Raw genomic sequence first — 24135 nt, 5'->3', positions numbered from 1 at the left:
GGTGTATTGAAAAATTCCTATGAAACACCTGAAAAGTCCCAGCAAGCTTTTACAGTTTGCACTCTCCAGCTATAGTAAATAAACCCCATTGTATACTTAAAGGTGGGGTATGCCTGTATTTGCTTTACAATCCTTAACATAAGGCCTCATGCACACTAAAGCATACAACTATATGTGGGCTATGTTTTGCCTGCACAAGATGCATAGGTACTCACACTGTCTATGATTGGGCGGTGAACCCACACAGATGTCAAATTGGGAGCATCGGCTATGTCCATGTACTGAGTTTCCTAATGACTTGACTGCACATAGGATTACCTGCATGTGGATGAATGGAACACTTCTGCATCCTGTGCAGGTAAGCATGGCCTTGAGTACGCCCTTGTGAACAAGGCCTAAACATAAGGGATGTGATGTGATAATCCACATGGTCACTTTAATTCTCACAGAGTTATATTTTACAAAGCAATAAAAAAACCTGTAAAAAAAGCAATAAAAACACATTTTGTCCAGCACTGAAACAATCTGGTTGTTGCAGGAGAAATTTGAACAATCAGGCTGGCAGCATCAGGTTCTCCCAAGAATCTTCAGGCAGTGCTCTTGCCAATGTGCTTTTACTGCCTCTCATGCCTCCCCAGTGTGAAAGCCCGAGTGCTTATACACTGGGGAGGTGCACTTGCAGGACGGGAAAAAAAGTCCTGCAAGCAGTATGTTTGGGGCAGTGTATACAGCTCTTCCGCACCACCCCTGCCCATTGAAATGAATGGACAGTGCTTCCCAAGTTCCTGAAAAGTGTTTCAGGAGCGCCGCAACACAGGCGCTTTTAAATCCTTCTTGGGAGTTAAAAGCGCCCCCGCTAGTGGCCGAAAAGTGCAGCTTCAACTCCCTGGCGGTTTTCCAGAGTGTGGCTCGGGGTTACATTTCAGTACCATTAGTGGTAACCCCAAGCCACACTCGGGATTGCATTGCAGGATCCTGGTGCAGTGTACTTACCTTGTCCCCAGGATCCTGCGATGTCCCCCCCGCTGTGTCTGCGGGCTCATTCACACTAAAACATACAACTGTATGTGGGCTATGTTTTGCCTGCACAAGATGCATAGGTACTCACACTGTCTACGATTGGACGGTGAACCCACACAGATGTCAAATTGGGAGCAGCGGCTATGTCCATGTACTGAGTTTCTTATTGACTTGACTGCACATAGGATTACCTGCATGTGGATGATTGGAACACCTCTGCATCCTGTGCAGGCAAGCACGGCCTTGAGTACGCCCTTGTGAACAAGGCCTAAACATAAGGGATGTGATGTGATAATCCACATGGTCGCTTTAATTCTCACAGTTATATTTTACAAAGCAATAAAAAAAACCTGTAATAAAAAAGCAATGAAAACACATTTTGTCCAGCACTGAAACAATCTGGTTGTTGCAAGAGAAATTTGACCAATCAGGCTGGCAGCATCAGGTTCTCCCAAGAATCTTCAGGCAGTGCTCTTGCCAATGTGCTTTTACTGTCAGGACTAAAATTGGAAGGTGGGGGGGGGGCACTTGTGCACCAAGAGGTCCCCTTTGACACCAGTATGTTCTAAGCCCTTGATAGGTTGATAGCTATACAAATACAAAGTAAGGATCATGGTTGTGCTTAAGATCTTATCATTCTTCTAGTTCCAGACAATAAAGAGTTGTGTTAGTTAATGATTTTCACAGGACACAGACGGATTGTCATAAATCTCATTCTGGCCTTGAATAGGCAGATTTTCATGATTAAGAAGAAAAGATTAGAACTGTGTACCTGAAACAGAATAAATGTATACTTACCAGCTCAAACAAGCTTTTTTTTCTATGTGTGTTAAAAGGACCACTTACTTCACTCTTAGGCATTCCTTACTTTTTTTTTAAAGGAGCTACTGGTCAAATTGCTTTAACCCCAGATTAGGGCACACACAACCAGGCACATAGCATTTTCTCCACTTACGCTGACTTGAATGGAACAGTCCAGGGGTGTCTTTTTAGGCTTTTATTTGAATTATGAACAGGGATCGTGTGAAAGGATTATGGGCTAACCCCCCCAAAAAAACTGATGAACCCAACACTTTGAGGACTCCTTCTTTATCTTGCTGAGCTGTACAAAATATCCCACAGAAGCAAGAAATCATCTATGTGGACTTTTATTAAACTCTCCAGTATCTTCCCAACTATAGAAGTTTAGCAGGTCTATAGTTACTTGGTAAAGACTTTGACCCCTTTTTAAATAGAGGCACCACATTGGCCTTACAACCATCCAGTGGTACTATTCCAGACAATAACGAGTTCATAAAAATTTAGAAACAATGGCTTTGAAATGACAAAGCTCAATTATTTTAAGATCTGTGGGTTTATGCCATCTGGTCCAGGTGCTTTATCCACCTTTGTGCTGTCTAAATATTTCTGGACCATATCACTTTTGAGCTATTGTGGATCATTTGTCAACATCATCCCCATTATGGACATGGGCTCCACCATGCTCCTTTGTATACATAGAGTTGAAGAAAGTATTAATTTAAATTTCCCTTCTATTTGTCCCCAGTTGCCCACTCTAGATATTTTGTAAAGGGCCTACTTGCTCAGACCTGACCTTTTCACTATTAATATATTTTAACCCTTTCATGCCTAAGCCTATTTCTGACATTTGTTGCTTACAAGTTAAAATCCATATTTTTTGCAAGAAAATTATTTGAACCACCAAACATTAAATATATATTTTCAGCAGAAACCCTAGAGAATAAAATGGCGATTGTTGCAATATTTTATGGCACACTGTATTTGCGTAGCGGTCTTTCAAACACAATTTCTGGGGAAAAAAGACACTTTCATGAATTTAAAAAAAACTAAACAGTAAAGTTAGCCCAATTTTTTGTATAATGTGAAAGATGATGTTACGTCAATACCTAACATGTCATGCTTTGACATGTCATGCTTTGAAATTGTCATGCTTTGAAATTGTGCACACTCGTGGAATGGCGACAAATTACAGTAGCTAAAAATGTCCATAAAAAGAAATGAATATATTACAGCCCTCACAATAGTGTAAATAATATATCAGAAAATAAAGTGAAAACAATTCATAAGTAAGTGAATGTCCATATCTTGGTGAATGATGTGCTCTAATTCATAAAGTGCGATCATGCTCCAAACTCGAGAATTGGAGCACATCATTCACCAACATATAGACATTCCCTTACTTATGAATTGTTTTCACTTTATTTTCTGATATATTATTTACACTATTGCGAGCACTGTAATATATTCATTTCATTTGTCGAGTGTATAGCACTTTGTGTACAGCAGCTGCAACTTTATTTTTATTTGGTTTAACACATTCATATTTTTACTTCTAGTGCAAGTATATATATTTAGAATATATTTCTTAAAAATCTCCATAGGCGACGCTTTAAAAAAAAAGGGGGTCTAGTGCTAGAATTATTGCTCACGCTCTGACGATCACAGCGATACCTCACATGTGTGATTTGAACACTGTTTACAGATGCAGGCGCTACTTAAACGTGCCTTTTCTTTGCTGCTTTTCTTTATTTTTTTATTTATTTATTTATTTTAATTTTTTCACATTGTCTCTAAAAAAAAAAAAAATTTGATCACCTTTATTGCTGTTACTAGGAATGTAAACATCCCTTGTGACAGTAATAAGTGGTGACAGGTACTCTTTATGGAGGGATCATGGGTCTAACAAAACCCAAATTCCTCCTTTGCACTTCAAAGTATTCAGGCGATTCTGAATACTGTCATTTTTTTTTATTTGCCGCCATTGGCAGACGAGTAAACCGGAAGTGACATTGTGATGTCGCTTTCGTGTCTACACATAAGAGACTTGATGGAAGCCATTTACAGCTTCCTTCCAGTCTCACTCTATCCGGCGGAAGTGGATTAGGTCTCCCGGTGGGGCGGGAGGCCCGGGAAGAGCGGCGGAAGGCAGTGGAAGGGGGGACGTCCCCTCCCACTCTCTCGGGATAACAGCCGAGCGGCTTTTAGCCGCATCAGTTGTTATCCCTAAAGAGCTGACCGCCCGCTTTAAAAAAACGGTACCGGGATGATGTCTGCAGCTGCAGGCATCATCCCGGTATAACCCCTTAAAGCCAAGGCTGCATATGTGTGTACGGTCAGCGCTAAGGGGTTAAGAATTTCTGGGGGTTTTTCCTACTATGTTTTGCAATCTGTCATTTGTTTTGAATTTTTGCAGCCTTGATTTCCTTTCTACATATTCTGTTATATTCTTTGTAACATTTAAACAATGATAGTGTTTCTTCATTTTTATATATTTTTTAAATGCTTTTTTCTTATTATTTATAGTTTTTCTAACATTGGCAATGAGCCACATAGTTTTTGTTTTTAGCCTTTTAAACTTATTGCCCACGGTAATGTATTTTGTATGTTCTAGGCTTCCACATTCTCCACTTTGTTATATACTTCACATCACTCTACTTTATACTTTATACACCATGCTCTATACTCTGTACACTGTGCTGTACATAAGATATGCAATACCTCTAATGATCATACAGTTGTCTTATAAATACCACTAGCAAAGTGTTATGACTTTTGAGTTCTACCCTGTTCAAGGACCTGGCACAAATTTGCTAGTGAATCTACATAAAAAGGAAACACTTTAACTGAATTTTACATATAATTCTCTAGATACATGAGGGACAATTGCAGCAGCTTCTTAGAAAGTTCATCAAAGCTTTTAAGTGTGACATTGGAACGGTCTGCTGCTGCATTATGTGAAGATTCCTGGTACATAGCCAAGTGTTTTGTGCTGCAGTGCCAAATGGTGCTGTCCAGAGCGGAGGTTCTGAAATCAAGATTTTCTATAAACTCAATTATTCAAATCTCATCATAGTCTGAAGTCCACCCTGGGTACATCTATTCTGGTCTTTGTGCTTGTTATTTTTCAAAACCACATCAAATTACAGAAAATAAGAATAGTTTTAGTTTTAAATAAGATAATTGTTGGGTGACTAAACTGGGATCATTTGAGGGTATTTTCTGTTGTGCCTTTTTGGCTAAGTACTTATATACCCATTGATGAGATGCGCTCCTGCTGCCAAAAAAATATAACACTTGCCCAGTCTGTCAAATCTGTTCTTACAAGACATGACAGGAAAATATTCAGCTTTGAGAATATTCAGTATTGCTTTTTATAGTGTTTTTAAAATAAGTCTAACCCACAAAAAGCAAAAAAAAAAAAAAAAAAAAATCACTATCCTAAACTCCACCCTAAAAAAAGAAAAAAAGAAATTTCTTTATGGCTTTGGCCATACATGGATTGAAATTCACCCAGTTAGGCAGGAGTGAATTGTGCTCTATGTATGGCCATTCCCGTTTATGCAAAGTTGATCTATCGATCGACTTTTCATGAATGAGCCTGTTGGAAAATCTCCGCTTGATCAATGCATGTAGCCAAAAGGCTGATGTGCTGATCAGTGTGTTTTTTTAATAATTTCTTTATTTATCAAAAACCGATGGTTTACAAAGGCATACAAAACAAAGGTATACAAAACAAAATAGTGGGAGAGGCCCGCTGTCAGAATACAAAGATACAGCAGGGAGGATTTCCCCATCCACCTTGAATGTTTGGATGAGGAAATTGGCTCAGTTTTTCTCATTCAGCCAGCTGGCTGAATCGAAAGGAAAAAAAAAAAAAAAAAAAAAACTTAGTAATGTATGTCCAGTTTTAAAGTTGGATCCCTCCCAGCAACCAACTGCTTCCCAATGCTTCTGGGCAAACCCAGGTACAAGTAGTCTCACTGTGCCATTATTTCCCTGTAGAAAAAGTCACAGTTCAGATATGGCAGCTATGGACAGCTCATATCTGGAGTGAACATAGAAGAATTTGAGGGATCTTAGTTTTGTTTTGAGTAGGAAGCAGCCGCAGAAAAAGGGGGGCTGTGTCTGCACACACACTATAAAATATATATCCATAGAACAGCTTTATATAAGTCACTCAAAAGACAACACCTAGTGCCAAAGACACAGTGAACCCCTCAGGGATTGTTAAATGGACAGACCAGGTGAGTAAAAAAGTACAAATGTTATTGAGACATCATAAAGATAAATGACAAATAGTGCCAAAAAAACATATATAGTGTAACATCAGATAAAATCAAATGTAATTGTGATACAAAGTACCCAAAAAAACACATCATGTATGTCAGACAGTGGCTGCCCTCGTAGAGCTAACGGGCTAGCCTAAGCACACACAAGCGTGGACACCTTACTTGTTTCAGACCATTGTAGGTCCTTCTTCAGAGGTTTTTAAGTCATATGGGTAATAGATTCTACAATGTAAATGTATAATATTAGTATCATAGTAACATAAAGAACAAGAAACAATATATATATATATATATATATATATATATATATATATATATATATATATATACAGGGCAGGACTTAGGGTGGTGGGGGCCCCTGGGCTTGAGTCACTTTCAGGCCCTACCCTTCTATACATATGCACAGCTCTATAAAACAGAAATAGAAAAGGACAAGGTGCGCCAGACTCAGTGCAGTATTAAAAAACTTCTGTTTAATTGGACAAGACAAAACAGCCAAATGGCTACTCACAAAAGTAGATAATATATGAGCGTATAAGTGGGGGATACTGTACTGGTATTCGTCCTGGGTCCACGATTAATAAAATCAATAAAAATGGATAAAATGATAATTACCGTATTTATCGGCGTATAACACGCACCCCAAGTTTAGGAGGGAATTTTAAGGCAAAAAACTTTTAGGAGGGAAGTTTAAGGAAAAAAACTTACATTTAAATGCCCATCAATGCAGCCTTATCAGTGTCCATCTGCAGCCATGTCAGTGTCAGTGTAGTCTTGTCAGTGTAGCCGTGCCCCAGTGTCATTGCTGCCTTTCAGTTTAAAAATGGCGCCGCCGAGATACAGAGCTGGATCTCCTTTGTATCTCGGCAGGTTTTGGACGCTCTCGGCGGCTTTCGAAACGAGCGGGGCCGGCGGGGCCCCTATAGGCCGGGGCCTATGGGCTTGAGCCCAGTCAAGCCCAATGGTAAGTCCGGCCCTGTATATATATATATATATATGTTATATAAGACACTCATGACAACAAGTACAATTTGAATAGCTTGCTTCAGGCACAACTGATACATGGAACATTTCAAATCGTAAAACATGACATTAGTAGAAACCTGTCAGGAAGCAAAATAAGAACTTCAATTGCCAACATGGTTTTTACAAATACAAACCTGAAAAACTTCACTACTTAGTGGGTCATAATTTTTATAGCCTTTTTTTAAATAAAAAAAAAAACCCTTTTACATAGGCACATATTTTTCTGTCTGCAGAGAATACTAGGCTTTCCAACCAGAAAGTCAGACATTAGCTCTGCTATTATTGACTGTGCATCCAGATAGAAAATAGGAGGGACACTGTACCTACTATATGGTTGGAGGTGTAACATCCGGCTGTCCACCAAGTTACACCAGGAACCCCTATGATATTGTTCCCAACTCAGGCAAGAGAAGGATGCAGACATGGTCATATGTACTATTATGTGTACGTTGTAGAAGGCTTGTGCTTATAGGTTGCAGAAGCAAAGAGGCAGCTTTTTTCCTGCATAGTTAATAGATGCATTTTCCCTATCATCAGCAAAAATATAACCATCTCATATCAGCTTATTTACATATTGTTAAAAATACTAAGCCTGGGTATGACAAGTAAAACAAGAAGGGATGGCCATGGGTCACACAGAACATAAGAGAAAAAGGATTTAATGAATGGAAGGTTCTTTACAGCTCTGTTGTTAACCCCTGCCACAAGTCACAAGTGCATGATTTAATTATTTCATTGTATCATGTATGACCATGTTATACCAGTAAACAAAAAAAAAGTACAATCTTTTCACTAAACCATGTGTTGAGCAATTGATTTCAAATTCAATCCATCTGTAACAGTAGACAAGATAAGAGGCATTGAATTACAAGGAAAGCACTTTTCTATGAAAGGCCAGATGATGTGCTGAAAGCATTATAGTTACAGTTATCACAGGGAAAACTAACAGACATGTCTGCCTAAAAGCTCTACCAAAGCAGATTTTACAAAACATCAGATAAACCCTAAACTTTAGGTCATACATGTACAGATTTCTTTAGTTTAGTCTGTAGGCTGAACAAAAGAAAATTAACAGAAAAAAAAAGTATTCATACCCCTTGAAATTTTCCAAATTTTGTCATGTTACAACCAAAAACCTAAATGTACAGTATTTTATTGGGATTTTATGTGAGAGACGAACACAAAATGGCACATAATTGTGAAGTGGAAGGAAAATGATAATTGATTTTTGTACATTATTTACAAATAAATATGTGAAAAGTGTGGCGTGCATTTCTATTCAGTCCCCCTGAGTCAATACTTTATAGAACCACCTTTTACTGCAATTACAGCTGCAAGTCTTTTTTGGGGATGTCTCTAACAGCTTTGCATATTTAGAGAGTGAGATTCTCAATTGGATTTAGGTCTGGACTTTGACTGGGCAATTCTAGCACATGAATACACTTTGATCTAAACCATGGGTGCTCAACCTGTGGCCCTCCAGCTGTCGTGGAAATACAAGTCCTATCATGCCTCTGCCTTTTGGAATCAGGCTTGTAACTTTCAACCTTACAATGCCTCATGGGACTTGTAGTTCCGCAGCAGCTGGAGGGCCACAGGTTGAGCACCCATGATCTAAACCATTCCATTGTAGCTCTGGCTGTATGTTGTCCTGCTGGTAGGCGAACCTCTGCCCCAGTCTCAAGTTTTTTTGAGACTCTAACATGTTTTCTTCTAAGATTGCCCTGTATTTGGCTCCATCCATCTTCCCATCAACTCTGACCAGCTTCCCTGTCCCTGCTGAAGAAAAGCATCCCCACAACATGATGCTGCCACCACAATGTTTTAACGGTAGGGATGGTGTGTTCAGGGTGATGTGCAGTGTTAGTTTTCCACTACATATAGCATTTTGCTTTTAGGTCAAAAAGTTAAATTTTGATCTCATCTGATCAGAGCACCTTCTTCCACATATTTGCTGTGTCCCCCGCATGTCTTCTCACAAACAGGACTTCTTATGGCTTTCTTCTTGCCACTCTTCCATAAAGGCCAGATTTGTGGAGAGCACGACTAATAGTTGTCCTGTGGACAGATTCTCCCACCTGAGCTGTGGATCTCTGCAGCTCCTCCAGAGTTACCATGGGCCTCTTGGCTGCTTCTCTGATTAATGCTCTCCTTGCCCGGCCTGTTAGTTTAGGTGGGCAGCCATGTTTTGGTAGGTTTGCAGTTGTGCCATACTCTTTCCATTTTTGAATGATGGATTGAACAGTGCACTGTGAGATGTTCAAAGCTTGGGATATTTTTTTATAACCTAACCCTGCTTTAAACTGCTTCACAACTTTATCCCTGACCTGTCTGATGTGTTCCTTGGCCTTCATAATGCTGTTTGTTCACTAAGGTTCTCTCACAGAACAGCTGTATTTATACTGAGATTAAATTAAACACAGGTGGACTCTATTTACTAATTAGGTGATTTCTGAAAGCAATTTCTGAAAGCAATTGGTTCCACTAGATTTTAGTTAGGAGTATCAGAGTAAGGGGGCTGAATACAAATGCACGCTACACTTTTCACATATGTATTTGTAAAATATTTTGAAAACCATTTATCATTTTTCTTCCCCTTCACAATTATGGGACACTTTGGGGGGAGATTTACTAAAACTGGAGCACTTAGAACCTGGTGCAGCTGTGCATGGTAGCCAATCAGCTTCTAACTTCAGCTTGTTCAATTAGGATTTGGCAAGAAAACCTGTAAGCCGATTGGTTTCTATGCAGAGCTGTACCAGATTTTGCACTCTCCCATTTTAGTAAATAACCCCCTTTGTGTTGGTCTATCACATAAAATGCCAATAAAATACATTTACGTTTTTGGTTGTAACATGGCAAAATGTGTAACTTTTTAAGGGGTATGAATAATTTTTCCAGTCACTGTACATTAACAGCCCAGATGGTTGAATCTCCCACTGCAAGCTACTGTTTTCTGACAGTTGGAGCACCAGCTGTCAAAATACTTAAAGCGGGGGTCCACCTATCTATCGTTTTTTTTTTTTGGAATTCATTCACAAACTTTTCTTCTCATGATTATCTACTCACATGTTCTGTGTAATAAGTCCGTCTGTGCCCGATTTCGTTGTAAAGAATAACTTATAAAATTCACTGAAGGCGGTTTCCATCTTCATTGTGGGCATTTGAAGCCAACAAGCATGTATTTCCTGGATGTGGTGAATGCTGTGCTCCCAGCATTCACTGAGATGTTGTGATGATGCTGTTGCACAATGCATGCTGGGAAGCCTGAGACTAGCTCGCCTACTCCCATGGGAGGAAAACCAGGAAGTGCTAAGAAGATTAGAAAAAAAAAGGTAATTACGGCATTTAAATTTTTTTACACAGCATGTCAGCATCTAGGCAAGGAAGAGAATGCATAGAGATAATGTTCAAAATTTGGGTGGAACCCTGCTTTAAACAGTGCTTGCATCTGATTGGATGCAGGTGCTGTTTGGGTGACACTTTTCCCCCGACTGCTCCAACAAAAGTTAATTTGAACATCAACTTTTGTCGATCTAGGTGTTGCCGATAGGGAGGAAATTTCAGCCATTCAAAATGTAATGCCTGTATGGTCAGCTTTAGTTATGGAAAAATAAAAAAATATTTTTATCCACTGGAGAGGTAGGCAGATGATGTCACAAATTCCACCTCGGCCAATCATAGGAAGCCTTATATTTGTTGATAAAATATAAGGCTTTCCTTGAATGGCAGAGAAGGATTCAGCTTGACTCTCTTTAATTCCAGCACCAGACAGGAAGTACAAGAATACAGTGCCATTTACAATATTTAGATAATGCTACTACAGTATATTACAGAACACACAGCGGCTGCATCATTTTGTAATGGAAATAGTTTGCTTGGACCAACAAAGGAAAATTGTTATCAAATACTTACCGTAATTTTCCTTTCCTGGCCCATCCTCATGTCAGCACACAACACCTCCTCTGGAGACCCACCTGGTATCCTGTCTCTTTAAGACCAATCTGCCTTCCTCCACTCACTTCAGAGGCTGCAGCAGGTGAGCCCAGGCAGCTTTTCCAGCAGACAGCAGACACAGTCAGTCTGAGACAAAAACCAGTCTGACTGTCAAACCCACAAAAGTACACAGCATACCAGGGGAGCCAGGACAGCACATGCAGAAGCAGACAGGAGACTCAGAATCAGAGTTAAGTCCTTTACCCGGCAGGACTGCAGAGAGAGAGGTAGAGAAGCCCTCTCAACTGCAGACTCCAAGATGATTTACACCATTGCATGGCGACTGGCCCATCCTGTGCCGCCCATCTCCCTGCGCCCTGTGACCGGATTCACAGCCGTTTTCAGACTGACCATGAAGCCAGGAGAGCAGTGTGGTGTGCTGCGTATAAGAAGACAGGAAGAAAAAAACCAAAGAGAGAGGCAATGATGACATTGCAGAGCTCTTATAATACCCAACCTGTACAATATCAATGCTGTTTAATCATCCTTTTGCCCACGGCCTTGGCACAAAAGGCACCCAGTTTTTAGAAGGATTTATCTTTAGCGTTCAAGGTCTTCCAACTCTATGAAAGACTGAACAAGGAGGGGTAGGTTTGGCAGAGGGGGGATGCAGCAAACAAATAACTTACCAACTGCAATCAACAGGTGGCCTGAAGCAGACCAAAACAGAACATCTTAGTTGGGGGAGGGGCTGTCTTTTATTCAGCTAGATAAAGGTGGTCATGTGGGTCTCCAGAGGAGGTATTAACCCATTGTGTGCTGACGTGAGGTGGGCCAGGAAAAAAGATTTAGAGTGCAATTAAACCTGGAATTCTACTTTTAGTTAGCCATTAAAACTCTAAACTTTCTGCATTCATTTATGGCTGACACAGTACAGCAGTCTACAATTGAAATGATGGACAATATCATTCCTAAAATGTATTTTCACTTTTGCAGTCAAATTTGAGAAAACCCCATCATGTGTCTGCTATGTGTTCCCATTCATATAGCACTCCTAAAAAATGTGTTTTAAATATTTCTTACCTTTTGGATGTTTCTCAGGAGGAGATATCCTGGTTGATTGCAAAGTTTGTTTGCACAATGTTAGAGTGAGCCTATCCCAAGTCTGTCCTCATTAACATACAATGCAAGAAGTCCAGCCTCTACACCTTTAACCCTTCGTTAGGACACACATGGGTTGATTTGCTAAAACTGGAGAATGCAAAATCTGACACAGCTCTGCATAGAAACCAATCAGCTTCCATGTTTTTTTGTCAAAGCTTAATTGAACAAGCTGAAGTTAGAAGCTGATTGGCTACCATGCACAGGTGCACCAGATTTTGCACTGTGCAGTTTTAGTAAATCAACCCTTTGGTGTTTAATAGTTACAATTATACAAACTGCTTGCACAGTATAGACAGGGTTAATGTAGAATTCCAGGCAAAACCTAGTGCACATTTTTGATAGTGGTCCATAAAACAGGATTTTTTGTTAGTGTGGGATCTGTCTGTACCGGGGACTCCAGTCTGAAAGTAGAATTCCAGACTAAACCTAACTACTCTTAAAAATGCACCTTCCTCACTCCTATCCCCTATTCCAGCTAACCTGTGTAAGAAATATCTGCATACTTACCTATTTTCAGGCTGCTTCATTCCGATCACGTGATCTCATGTGTCAGCCAGCTGCGGCTGCAGGGAAGAGGAGAGAGCACTTGACAGTGGCTAGTAATGCCTGGAAACAGTAATGTCACTCCTATGGCTTATCCACTCTCGGTGCACCCTCCTCTCCCCTGCAGCTGCCACTGGCTGACAGAGGGGAACAAAATCATGTGACCGGACCAGAGCAGCCCAAAAATCGGTAGGTATACAGATCTTTTTTATACAGGTTAGGTAGAATAGGTGTTAAGAGGGGGGGGGGGGGGCGGAAGCATTTTAAGAGACGTTAAAAGAGGTTTTGTCTGGAATCTAAAGAGCTGCGCAAACTGTTGCCGCTATATAAATCCTGTATAATAATAACTCTACTTTAATTATGGCAAATACAGCTGCACAGCCCCTTCATAAACAAAAAGAAACTACCTAGGATTTTTCCTTGCTGGATCGGCCACAATAGAGCATCTAAAAAGATGAGCTGCAATTTTTATAATGTCATTTTTTGTGAACGTGTAACAAATATAAAGTAGGTGTCACCCTAATTTGGCTGCAAAATTGGAAATACGCTTTAAAGGAGAAGTATGGCAAAGCTATTTTGGCACTACCTCTCCTATGGATCACAGGAGTGCACTTGGTTCTGCACTCCTGTGATCGGTTATCATTCGGTCCAGACTCTGCCAAGATCCCAACTTCACAGTTGTAATCCACCCAGATGCCTGGAACTGGCAGCTCGCAGACTGAGAAAGCCTTTCCTGCCCCCTCCACAGTCTAGTGTTCCAGTGAGCACTGGAGGGGCACAGCAGAGAGCCAGTGGCTGACAGTCACCAGCTCTCTGCAGACTGAATACCGAGAACTGAAAGATAGAACTGACGGGGGACAGCTGCAGCTGGGTTTGGTGCTGCAGCCATCTAGGTGAGTATAATTTTTTTTTTTTGTATTCCTGAACTTCTTTTATAAGTTACCTATGATGCCTACGTTACTGCCATTAATTATTCTATCTTTTCATGTTAGTGTCTATGATTTTTTTTTTTTACATTAATTCTTTTGTAATTGATTTCCCATTACATTCCTGCAGTGTAAATGTCAGTTGTTTGATATTATTCAGATGCCCCATAATGGTCTGCATTGCATGTGATACATTGTGATGGGGCATTGAGGGTCTAGCAGCATTGTCATTGGACTGTGGAGTCTCATGCAGGTCTGCTCTCACTGGATCTTGCTGTAATCTCCTGTTTAGTAGAGTCGTTTCTATTCATATCACGTCCTCCCCCACAGCCTCCGCTCTCTTCTCTCTGGTACACAGCCTCTCACACTCTCTCCCTCCCTTGTCCTTCGTTTCTCCGCAGATCCACTGGTTCTCTTGTTCCATCACTCTGCTAGTGCTCCAGTATCACCAAAAATGGCTAGCACCTTCTCTAGAATCCTGACCTCCAAGAAATCGGCTGGACTCCTGGCCATGGTCGGAGCTGGGTCAGTAGCAGCTGGATACATGATGAGCAGAGAAAAACTCAGCGCTAGCGAGCAAAGGAGGAGGCTTTACCCACCAAGGTAACTCTTAAAAATGATTGTGTTTAATATATCCACATACCTCTATGTAGTATATATTAGGGCAAGGTTTATTTTTTTAATTATATTTGCTCTTGGACGCTTGAATAAAGAATAAAAAACAAACACATTAATAGTTTGAAATCATGCAGTGCAAATGTAATTTCAGTCTTTATTTTAATTTATTAAGGATACACAAGAATGTACTAATATATAGATTGCTCTACAAATAATTGGTAAATTCAGCTTCATCAGCTAAAACGGAATTGCTGAATTGCTATGGGAAGACTAGAAGTGGGGGATGGGGGGGTATGAAAATTGAACTCTGGGGGAAGGGGAACCTTGAATCCATAGAATTCATGAATGGAAATCCAGCATTAAAATCCAAGCTTTTAATCAGGGAATAGAAGGTCCAAATCCCCATCCAAATGAAACCAATAGAAAATGTCATTTTCAGCACCTTGCGTCCATCTTCTGTTAATAATCGATCAAATAAAATCATGATGATGTTTAGAATTAACAAAAAGGGAACTCCATCTCAGTGATGAAGCAGATTTTGACATAGCTAACCTGCCGTCGAGGTATCCTTTATGCTTTTCTGTTGCATTTTTTTTTATTCATTATCCTTAGGTATCTCATTGCATTCCTTCAGAGGCAGATGACATAAAATATTGGAGTATGGTTGCTAATAACCTCGGGCCCCGGGGACATGTGTCTTCTTCATTATGTGTAGCAGTGTTCTGCTACCTCTGCAGGCTGGAGAAATCAATCTTTTGTATAGACTGCACAATGCTGGGTGGCTTTCCAAGCAAGCAGAGATACCATTCAGGGCCACAACAACGAGTCTCAAAGCCCTTTCCAGGGATCAGGGAATAAAAGGTTCAAGATTCCTAGAAAACCTTCAATTCCATCTGCACTCTCAAATCCCTATGACATCAGTTACTAGCTAATATGTTCTTCTCTGTAAATATGACCATATAATCCCATGTAAACCATCCTGGAAAACTCAAATCTATCCAGTGTGCCTGCAGTCTTATAAATCACAACTTATTTGCATGCATCTTTAAGGCCTCTTGCACACAGATGCCTAAAGATGACACTTTTTTTAGGCATTTTTTTTTACTGATCTAAATGCAGCCTATTGTTTTTAGTGTGCCTGTACACACAGGTGTGTAAACTTGCAATGTGTATAGATCAGTAAAAAAAAAATACAAAAATTTTACAAAAAGTATTTTACATACTTCCGTATGACACAATCCATGGAAAGCTAGAAGAATGTTTTACATGTGTGAACACAAATATAAGCATTTATACTATACAACCCATCCTTACATTTTTATGCAGCATCTTTCCATGGAGAATCTGAGGTTCATACATCAGTACCATGTGCAAGTACCCTTATTGCAGTTGAAAATATAATAATATAAGTTGTATGATATATATCTATATATATCTATATATAGATATATATCTATATATAGATATATATATATAGATATATATATATATACACACAATCTATATATAAAAAAAAATATATATATATATTATAAAAAATTAAAAATAAATATCCTTTCCTCTCCCCTGCAGTTATGTTGGCTAACACAGGGGAGCAGGATCACGTGACTGGACTAGAGTGGCATTAAAATAGCTTAGTTAGCTTAGGTTTTGAGGTGGGGGGGACAGTTTTAAGACTAGGTAGGTGTTAGTGTAGTTTGTTCTTTTGTTTTTAGTCCTCTATACAAATAAATAAGTATGTGTGTTAATCACATTTTAAACACATGGACAATGCACCTTTAAAGCCTGTACAATATATGGCATTTGATGTCATACATTATTTAAAAAAAATAAAAAAAATCATATTTTTTGTGATTTTTTTTCTGTAGATATATATATTAAAAATAAAAGAAAAATAGGATTGATAACCTTTCAAAATATAAAGATTTATTCTGGATTAAACAAAGAATAATACCAAGTATATTTTGGCATTTAGTGCAACTGATAAATACAAGCTCTCATAAACATATAATAGATCTGATAACTTATATACAGTATATAGGGGTCTATGACATGATATAGTAATGGATGCACAGACTATCCTAAGCCATATGACAGCAGTAGCCCTTCAATTTACATGAAGTCTGTCTACTCTGGGGTTGATTTACTAAAATTGGAGCACACAGAATCTGGTGCACCTCTGCATAGAAACCAATCAGCTTCCAGGTTTTATTAGCAAAGCTTAATTTAACAAGCTGAAGTTAGAAGCTGATTGGCTACCATTCACCAGATTCTGAGTGCATCAGTTTTAGTAACCCCCCCCCCTCTCCTGTTTTGTTGGAGTGCTATTCAGACACGCAATTTCCTCATTTACACCATATGAGCCAAGTCTGTGCCACATGACAGCGTTGATCTCCTAAGTGGAAGGCTTATGTTTATTAACTGGTAAACTGCAAAAGGGATTTGGCAGTATTAGTGCTTTAACTTGGCTAACCCTAAACATAATGGGATGACAGACTGGTATTCAGAGAGTGGCAATATAGCACATTACACTGGAAATTTAAGTGCTAATAGCAGTAAGGTTTAGTGTCTTTTATGTACAAGTAGTATGAATTTTTTATCTGTGCTACATTTATTTTGCATGTTATAAAAGTCAGACTTCAGGCTCCATAGCCTGTGACCATAGTGTGTAAGCTATTATTTTATTCTGCTTGTGAAATTTTCTTTCCTCAATGGATGTTTGTCCTGCGACCTCAATTGTGTTGACAGCAGCAGCGTAAAAGTAACATGAATAGGTCTAGTGGAGTGGAAAAGAAGAACAACTGTCCCCCTCTTGGGCCCTCGATGATATCCTCTTCAAGGAGCTAGCTAGCAATAAAACCTCCTTGAGGATTTGGTGTTCATTCTTTTTTGAACTTCCTTCTAAATCATTTAGGGCTTCCTCATTAATGTCTGCTCCACTGCTTTTTCTTTATACAGAACAGTATTAAACCCAAAAACAAAAATGTATTATAGTGCATTTGAGCAATTCTTAAAGCAGAATTTCATGCAACTCCTAATTAATTTAATTAAAAATGCTCCCTCCTAACACCTATGCTGACTAGTACTTGTGTAAGAAAGATCTACTGTATATAGTTACCTATTTTCAGGCCTCTCCAGTCCAGTCACGTGACCCAGCTCCGCTATGTCAGCCAATGGTGGCTGCAGGGGAGAGGAAGGTCCACCAACAACGAATGGGCCATAGCAGTCTATGGGTGACCTCACTGATCACCAGTGGTGGCCTGTGGAAATATTTTTTGGGGGGGGTGGTCGGTCGTTAGCACTTACCCCATCACTGGCGGTGGCCTCCTATTCTCCTGCTCTCCACGGGTCATCACGGAGGTGGTGGCTTTCATTTCCTCCCTCCTCTTCGGCGGCCAATCGGGAGTCTTCTCTTTTCGACCAATATTCATTCACTGTTGTAACCCACCTGGGTGGGATCAGAGCGCATTTTCTTTGACCCAAGCCCACCCTACTTTGAAGCCTATTAGAGCCTCTGGCTCTAATCAGGGGCTTAAAAAAACCCTGGCCGCTGTGATTCATGCACCCAGTGCCCTGAAAGGCCATGGATAGAATCTATCCATTGCATAAAGGGGGTGGCGTGGAGAGAGGGGATGGAGCGCAGGCGCCACTGGGGTTCTTTTTAACTGCCCCCAGTTGTTAGCGGGTACAGTGCAGAGATACGCAAGCATAATAGCATTGAGGCAACATGCTCTTCAACACCAGGTATTGCATGTATTGGACCCTATGTATGTAATCTACCTGAAGAGAGAAAGTGGGGGATGAAGGAACATATGGATAATGCAATCCCATGTCCTTAAAGCCTCAGTAGCAGCTTAAACTTTTCTTTTGCTTGGAATAGAATAGGGAAGGGTAAAGCTGGCCATACACTATTCAATCTGCGGCTGGCTCAACAGGAAATCCTCTTAGTGGGTGGCCCTGTTGGTCCCATCTCACCTTCCCTACTTCAAAACAAAAAAAAAGTTTTGACTGCTATCAAATCTGAATGTACCACCACTGCTGCCTGCTTTTAGCGCAGGTCCAAAGATGGCTGTGTTTCCCATTCAAATAAATGAGAATTTCCTGGCTGTCAAATACAACACAGATGGATCTCAAAAGCCAATGTACACTAGGCCCTAAAGTAGAACTGTGTTAAGTAAATACTTGTTGATCCTGCCAGTGAACTAATACAGCTTCCTGTGATGCAGTGGCAACAATATCACACTGCTTCTAAATTCAGAGCAGATCTACCACTCTCATGTAGGCTGTGCCTGCTCAAAGAAGTCGCAGGAGGCTTAGCTATAATTATTGTTACTGCTGATTAATAAGCCTGTAGCTTGTCAATCAGCTCCTGGCCACACCTACACCTGCCCACTGCTTTCTGGACTGACATCACTGCCTCTGTTACTGAAATCCTCCCATTGTAGGCTGTAGGGTCTGGGAGGGGGAGCGTGTGAGACACAAATAAAGGGGGATTGTACTCGTACGATACCAGATCATACCATTTTCGTTTAATCAGCACAGTATTTGTCCGAAAATACAATACAATACATTATGCAGGTTATTTACGAAAGGCAAATCCACTTTGCATTACAAGTGCAAACTACAAGTGCAAACTGCAAGTGCAAAGTGTACTTGAAATTGCACTGGAAGTGCAGTCGCTGTAAATCTGAGGGGAAGATCTGAAATGAGGGGAAGCTCTGCTGATTTTATTATCCAATCATGTGCAAGTTAAATGCTGTTTTTTATTTTCCTTGCATGTCCCCCTCGGATCTACAGCGACTGCACTTCCAAGTGCACTTTCAGTGCAATTTCAAATGCACTTTGCACTTGTAGTTTGCACTAGTAGTGCAAAGTGGATTTGCCTTTAGTAAATAACCTCCTATTTGTATTGTATTGTATTTGCAAAAAAAAAAAAGGGATGATCATTCGTCCAATATTCTCATTGTGTGTACGAGGCTTTAGATTGCCATTCAGGAGTCATTAGTTGTACTATAGTCATGTAAAAGAATGCCCCTTATATTGGTTGTCAGTTGAAGGAAGCATGCCACTTACATTGGTTGCCAGTGGTAGTAAGCATTTCACTTATATTGGCATTAACACCTAAGCGCTCAGACATTACTCTGGTGTGCTAAACCCTCAGGGGTTGATTTGCTAAGACTGGATAGTGCAACATCTGTTGCAGCTCTAACCAATCAGCTTCTAGTTCTTTTTTTTTGTCAAGCTTTATTAAGCAAGCTTACCATGCACAGCTGCACTAGATTGTGCATGCTCCAGTTTTAGTAAATCAACCCCTCAATGTCCATTCCTCAGCCCATATGCATTAACTCCTCAGTGCCCAGTCCCCATGCATGCATGTTAATCTCCACAACCAGAACCCAGCTCATGTAGATTAACCACTCAGCACTCAGTACCCAATGCATGCGCTTTAAGCCTTCAGCACCTATCCTTCTGCTTATATGCATTAATCTCTTAGCTGCCAGTACCCAGCATATGCACATTTACCCCTCAAGAGCTAATCTCCAGCACTTATGTAATAACCCCTATACCCAGTGTATGTGCAGTCACCCCTCAGCACCCAGTCTCCAGCGTATGTTTGATAATTTATCAACCTTTATTTAGTGCATCATGCCAAATATCAGTCTCATCTTTACGGACTGGCCAAGTGAGAATCTCTGCTCCGCTTAGGGTTGCCACCTGTCCGGGATTCACCTGAACAGTTCGGGTTTTGAATCATGTGTCCGGGTCTCAGTCTGCCTGAAACCCAGACACAAAATTCAGACAGGAATGTGGCTCAGAATAGGGCCTGATAGGAGGGTGAAGGGGTACTATGCACGCCACATTACTATTCTCTTTGGAGTGCCCAAAGGTGTCCCAGGTTTGTTACAATCCTATAGTGTATGCTAAAAAAAATACATTTTTGCTGTGTGCCGCAAAAGTGTTCAGGTTTGGCTTGAAGAAAAAGTGGCAACCCTAGCTCCGCTGCCCCATTTACTGTTCACACAACACCTCACAATAAAACCTGGTGCTTCTCCTACATCCCGAGCACTACCTCCAATGTTACTGAACTCCATCACACAAACTCTGCTGATAACCTATTTAAATTTTGGGGTCTCCTTTTTAACATTCATTGTCTCTAATTCCACCGACATGCTCCTCCCATTTTAGTTTTAGTATGTTCCCCATTTCTTTCATAGTCTGCAAAGTTGATATACATTACCTCAGAATCTATTAACCTCCCTGGCGGTATGATTATTTCGGATTTTAGGTGCTGAAAGCGGTACAATTATTTTGCATGGAAATTTGGCGTTTTATATTGTAGGTCTATAAATCTTAACAATAACGCACTTAAATCTGTCCAAACCAGAGTCTAGTAGATATCCTGGGTATGATAAAGTTTGAAACACAAAAACATAAATTATAATATAATAAATAAAAATAAATAATTAAAAAAAATAAAAATAAATAGTAATAAAATAAATTTCCCCACGATTCACTATCGCTCAATTCTGCGAGTGTTCTAATTTACTATCGCTGTTTTCTAGCTGGTCTAAAGCCACTTTTGACGTAAAGGGACACTTTTTGGTTGCTATGGACAATCTCCAGTTTCCAGGCAGAAAGAACAGTGTATATCATGTAAAACTGCATGCAGGGCATGGGCCAAAGCACTGGGGACAAAAGGGATGTGAAATCATTTCATACAGTACTGTAATCTGTAAGGTTACAGTACTGTATGTGTTATGATTTTTACTTTTTTTTTTAATTTGCCGCCAGGCTCCGCCCCCGTGCGTCGCAACGCTCGCAGGGAACGGAGCCTGGCACAGAGAGGCTTCGGAGGAGGACACAGCCCGCGGACACTGCGGGGGACATCGCAGGATCCCGGGGACAAGGTGAGTAAGGAGGCACCAGGATCCTGCAATGTAATCCCGAGTGTGGCTCAGGGTTACCGCTAATGGTGCTGAATTTTAACCCCGAGCCACACTCGGGAAAACCGCCAGGGAGGCTACGAGGTCATCCATTACTAGACTGATTTAAGTAGGATGCTGGCTGCTGATATCTGATTAGTTGCTGCTGGGTTATTGCAAGAGTATATAATTAAGGCTATAGCTTATTATTGCACTGCATGCAGAATACGAAGTGCAGCAGTGAAATGAGTTCAGGTCACATATGCTGTGGAATAGGGCTGACCTAGTAGTGCTAATCCACTTTTCTATAGAAAAGGTTAAGCAAGGCTAGAGTTGCCACCTCATCCCTTTAAACCCGAACACATATGAATTACACAGATTCTGAGGCTAATTTAATGCAGATAAGGCACCAAGTGAGTTTAATTACCACCTTAATCAGCCTCAGAACCTGTGTAATTAATATGTGTTCGGGTTTAAAGGGATGAGGTGGCAACCCTAAGCAAGGCCTATATACATATATCCATTGGGAGGCCTAAACTGCTTTTAGACCTTGAGATTGTTTTATATATATATACTGTATAGACACCAGTCGGCCATAACATTATGACCACCGTTTATGACCACTTACAGGTTAAGTCAATATCATTGATTACTGATTATTGACCAACCCTGAAAGTCAGTAGCATATATTAGGCAGCAAGTTACATGCTGTCCCTGAAGTTGTTTTGTTGAAAGTCAGGTAGGCAGTGTGGGGCCCCATGATTTATAACAGCAGCCCTGCCTACAATAGGTACATATGCATCAGAACCTGACCATGGAGCAATGGAAGTAGGTGGTCTAGTCTGATAGTGGATGTGGATGGCCGGATGCATGTGCATCATTTACATGGGGAAGAGATGGCACCAGTATGCAGTATGAGAAGAAGGCAATCTGCCAGATGCAGTGTGATGCGTTGGGCAATGTTCTGCTGGGAAACCTTGGATCCTGCCATTCATGCGGATGTTACTGTACTTGAGATATGCCATCTGCCTAAATATTGTTGCTGACCAAGTACATGGAAATGGTATTCTCTAATGGCAGTGGTCTCTTTCAGCAGTATAATTTGCCCTGATACACTTCAAGAATGCTTTGAGGAACACAGCAATAAGTTTGAGATGTGGCCTCCAAATTCTCTAGATCTCAATGCAATCAAGCATCTGAGGGATGTGCTGGACAATCAAGTCTTACAGGACTTAAAGGATCTGCTACTTAAAGTGGTAGTAAACTTCTAGGAAAATAACAAACAATGGGCCTCCCTGCAGGTTTAAGTTATAATGCACTAGTATGCACTGCATACTAGCACATTACAGACTTGCCTGTACACGGAGCCCTCCAGTGCAGTTCTGTCACAGCTCCTCAGGGCTGCCATCTTCACCTGGTTTTCAGCTGTATGAATGGCCAGGGCCCTTGGCTCCAGCACGAAGCTCTGACAGTCCAGCATGGCATGCTGTCCCTTCAGAGTGCATGCGCCGGTGACGTCACTGGCTGCATGTTGTGTGAATATTTCCTAAACAGTGCAAGTTTAGGAGATATTCACTGTACCTACAACTAAGCCTTATTATAGGCTTACCTGTAGATACAAGTTCAAAGTGGCTTGCTGCCAGATACCACAGCATACATTCAATGGTCTAGTGCAGGGATAATCAAACTACGGCCCTCCAGCTGTTGTGGAATTACACATCCCATGAGACATTGTAAAACTCTGACATTCACAGACATGACTACACATGATGGGAATTGTAGTTCCTGAACAACTGGAGAGCCATAGTTTGAAGACCCCTGGTCTACTGGCTTCCATACCTTGATGGGTCAGGGCTGCTTGGGCGGCAAAAGGGGCTGTTTTGGCAGCAAAAGGGTACTACTCACTATTTGGTGGGCAAGATGGCTAAAGATTTACCAGTGTTGCTGCTAAATTAGACATGGTGTACCTTGGTTGTTAAATAGATCTGGTCATTATAGTTCACACAGGGGACATTATATGATAACTATATTCATGGACACTCTGGCACATTTGTAATATGTTCAAGGATCAGGCTTAGCTTCAGGCCACACGTATAAGGCGGCAGTTTCAGAATTCAGATGGCATATTCTGTATGCACATTATTCCTTCAGATATAGAGCAATAGATATATATCTGTAATTTGCTAAAATATTTTAAGAATTGCCTGTAATATCTATTGGAAGATTTTGAGAAGATAAATGGAATCCTTATAGATATTCAAGAATCTTAGACCTGACAAGGTTATTTCCTTGGTTCCCCTCCCCCATTCTGCAGTAGCTGTATGACAGTGCTTCTACCTCCTCTGCTTTGTGATGAAAGGTTGATTTCTCTTACTGATCAATATTTGGCACTTATATATGACAATAATTATCGCAGTGTCATTCTTTCCAAACCCCGATATTGATCTGTGTAATGCAGTCGTACTCCAGCATAACACATAATACAAGAGGGGTGTCAGTGCTGTGTACACTAATCTGCCTCTGAAAGTTGTGCTTTTCATCAAGAGATTAATTCATAATAAATGTTGTAATTATTCACAATGCTGCTTCTTGAAATGAGGACAGGGGACACATGGCACTGGTAAGTAGCTTATAGAGGATTTTGTTTCTCTTTGCTAATATCTCCAGGCCACCCAATGTCTGGTTCATGCTGTAGAAATATCCTAAAATCCACATAAAGTGTTTTTTAGTTCAAATAACTCTTTATTCAAAGTTTTTAAGAATACATGGGGTAATAAGGCAGGTAATATTAGAACATAGGTCAGTACATCAATATGTACTAATGATTTCTTGTTTATGTTTATTCATTGATGCACTACTGCAATACATTTCAAACCACTGTGTCTATAT

General features: G+C 40.4%; 1 protein-coding gene across 1 annotated transcript in view; it reads left to right on the top strand.

Moving 5' to 3' along the window:
• The window catches only part of CKMT1A (creatine kinase, mitochondrial 1A), a 65869-nt gene that overhangs the window by 8946 nt on the left and 32788 nt on the right, over positions 1-24135 (top strand). The window contains exon 2 of the mRNA XM_073618532.1: positions 14107-14308. Within this exon, the coding sequence (XP_073474633.1) occupies positions 14107-14308 (202 nt within the window). The remainder of the gene's footprint in view (positions 1-14106; positions 14309-24135) is intronic.

This window comes from Aquarana catesbeiana, linkage group LG03 (assembly GCF_042186555.1).
Source record: "Aquarana catesbeiana isolate 2022-GZ linkage group LG03, ASM4218655v1, whole genome shotgun sequence".
In the NCBI taxonomy this organism is placed as follows: domain Eukaryota; kingdom Metazoa; phylum Chordata; class Amphibia; order Anura; family Ranidae; genus Aquarana; species Aquarana catesbeiana.
Note: the sequence above shows the minus strand (reverse complement) of the source record. Positions and strands in the feature narration are given on the sequence as shown.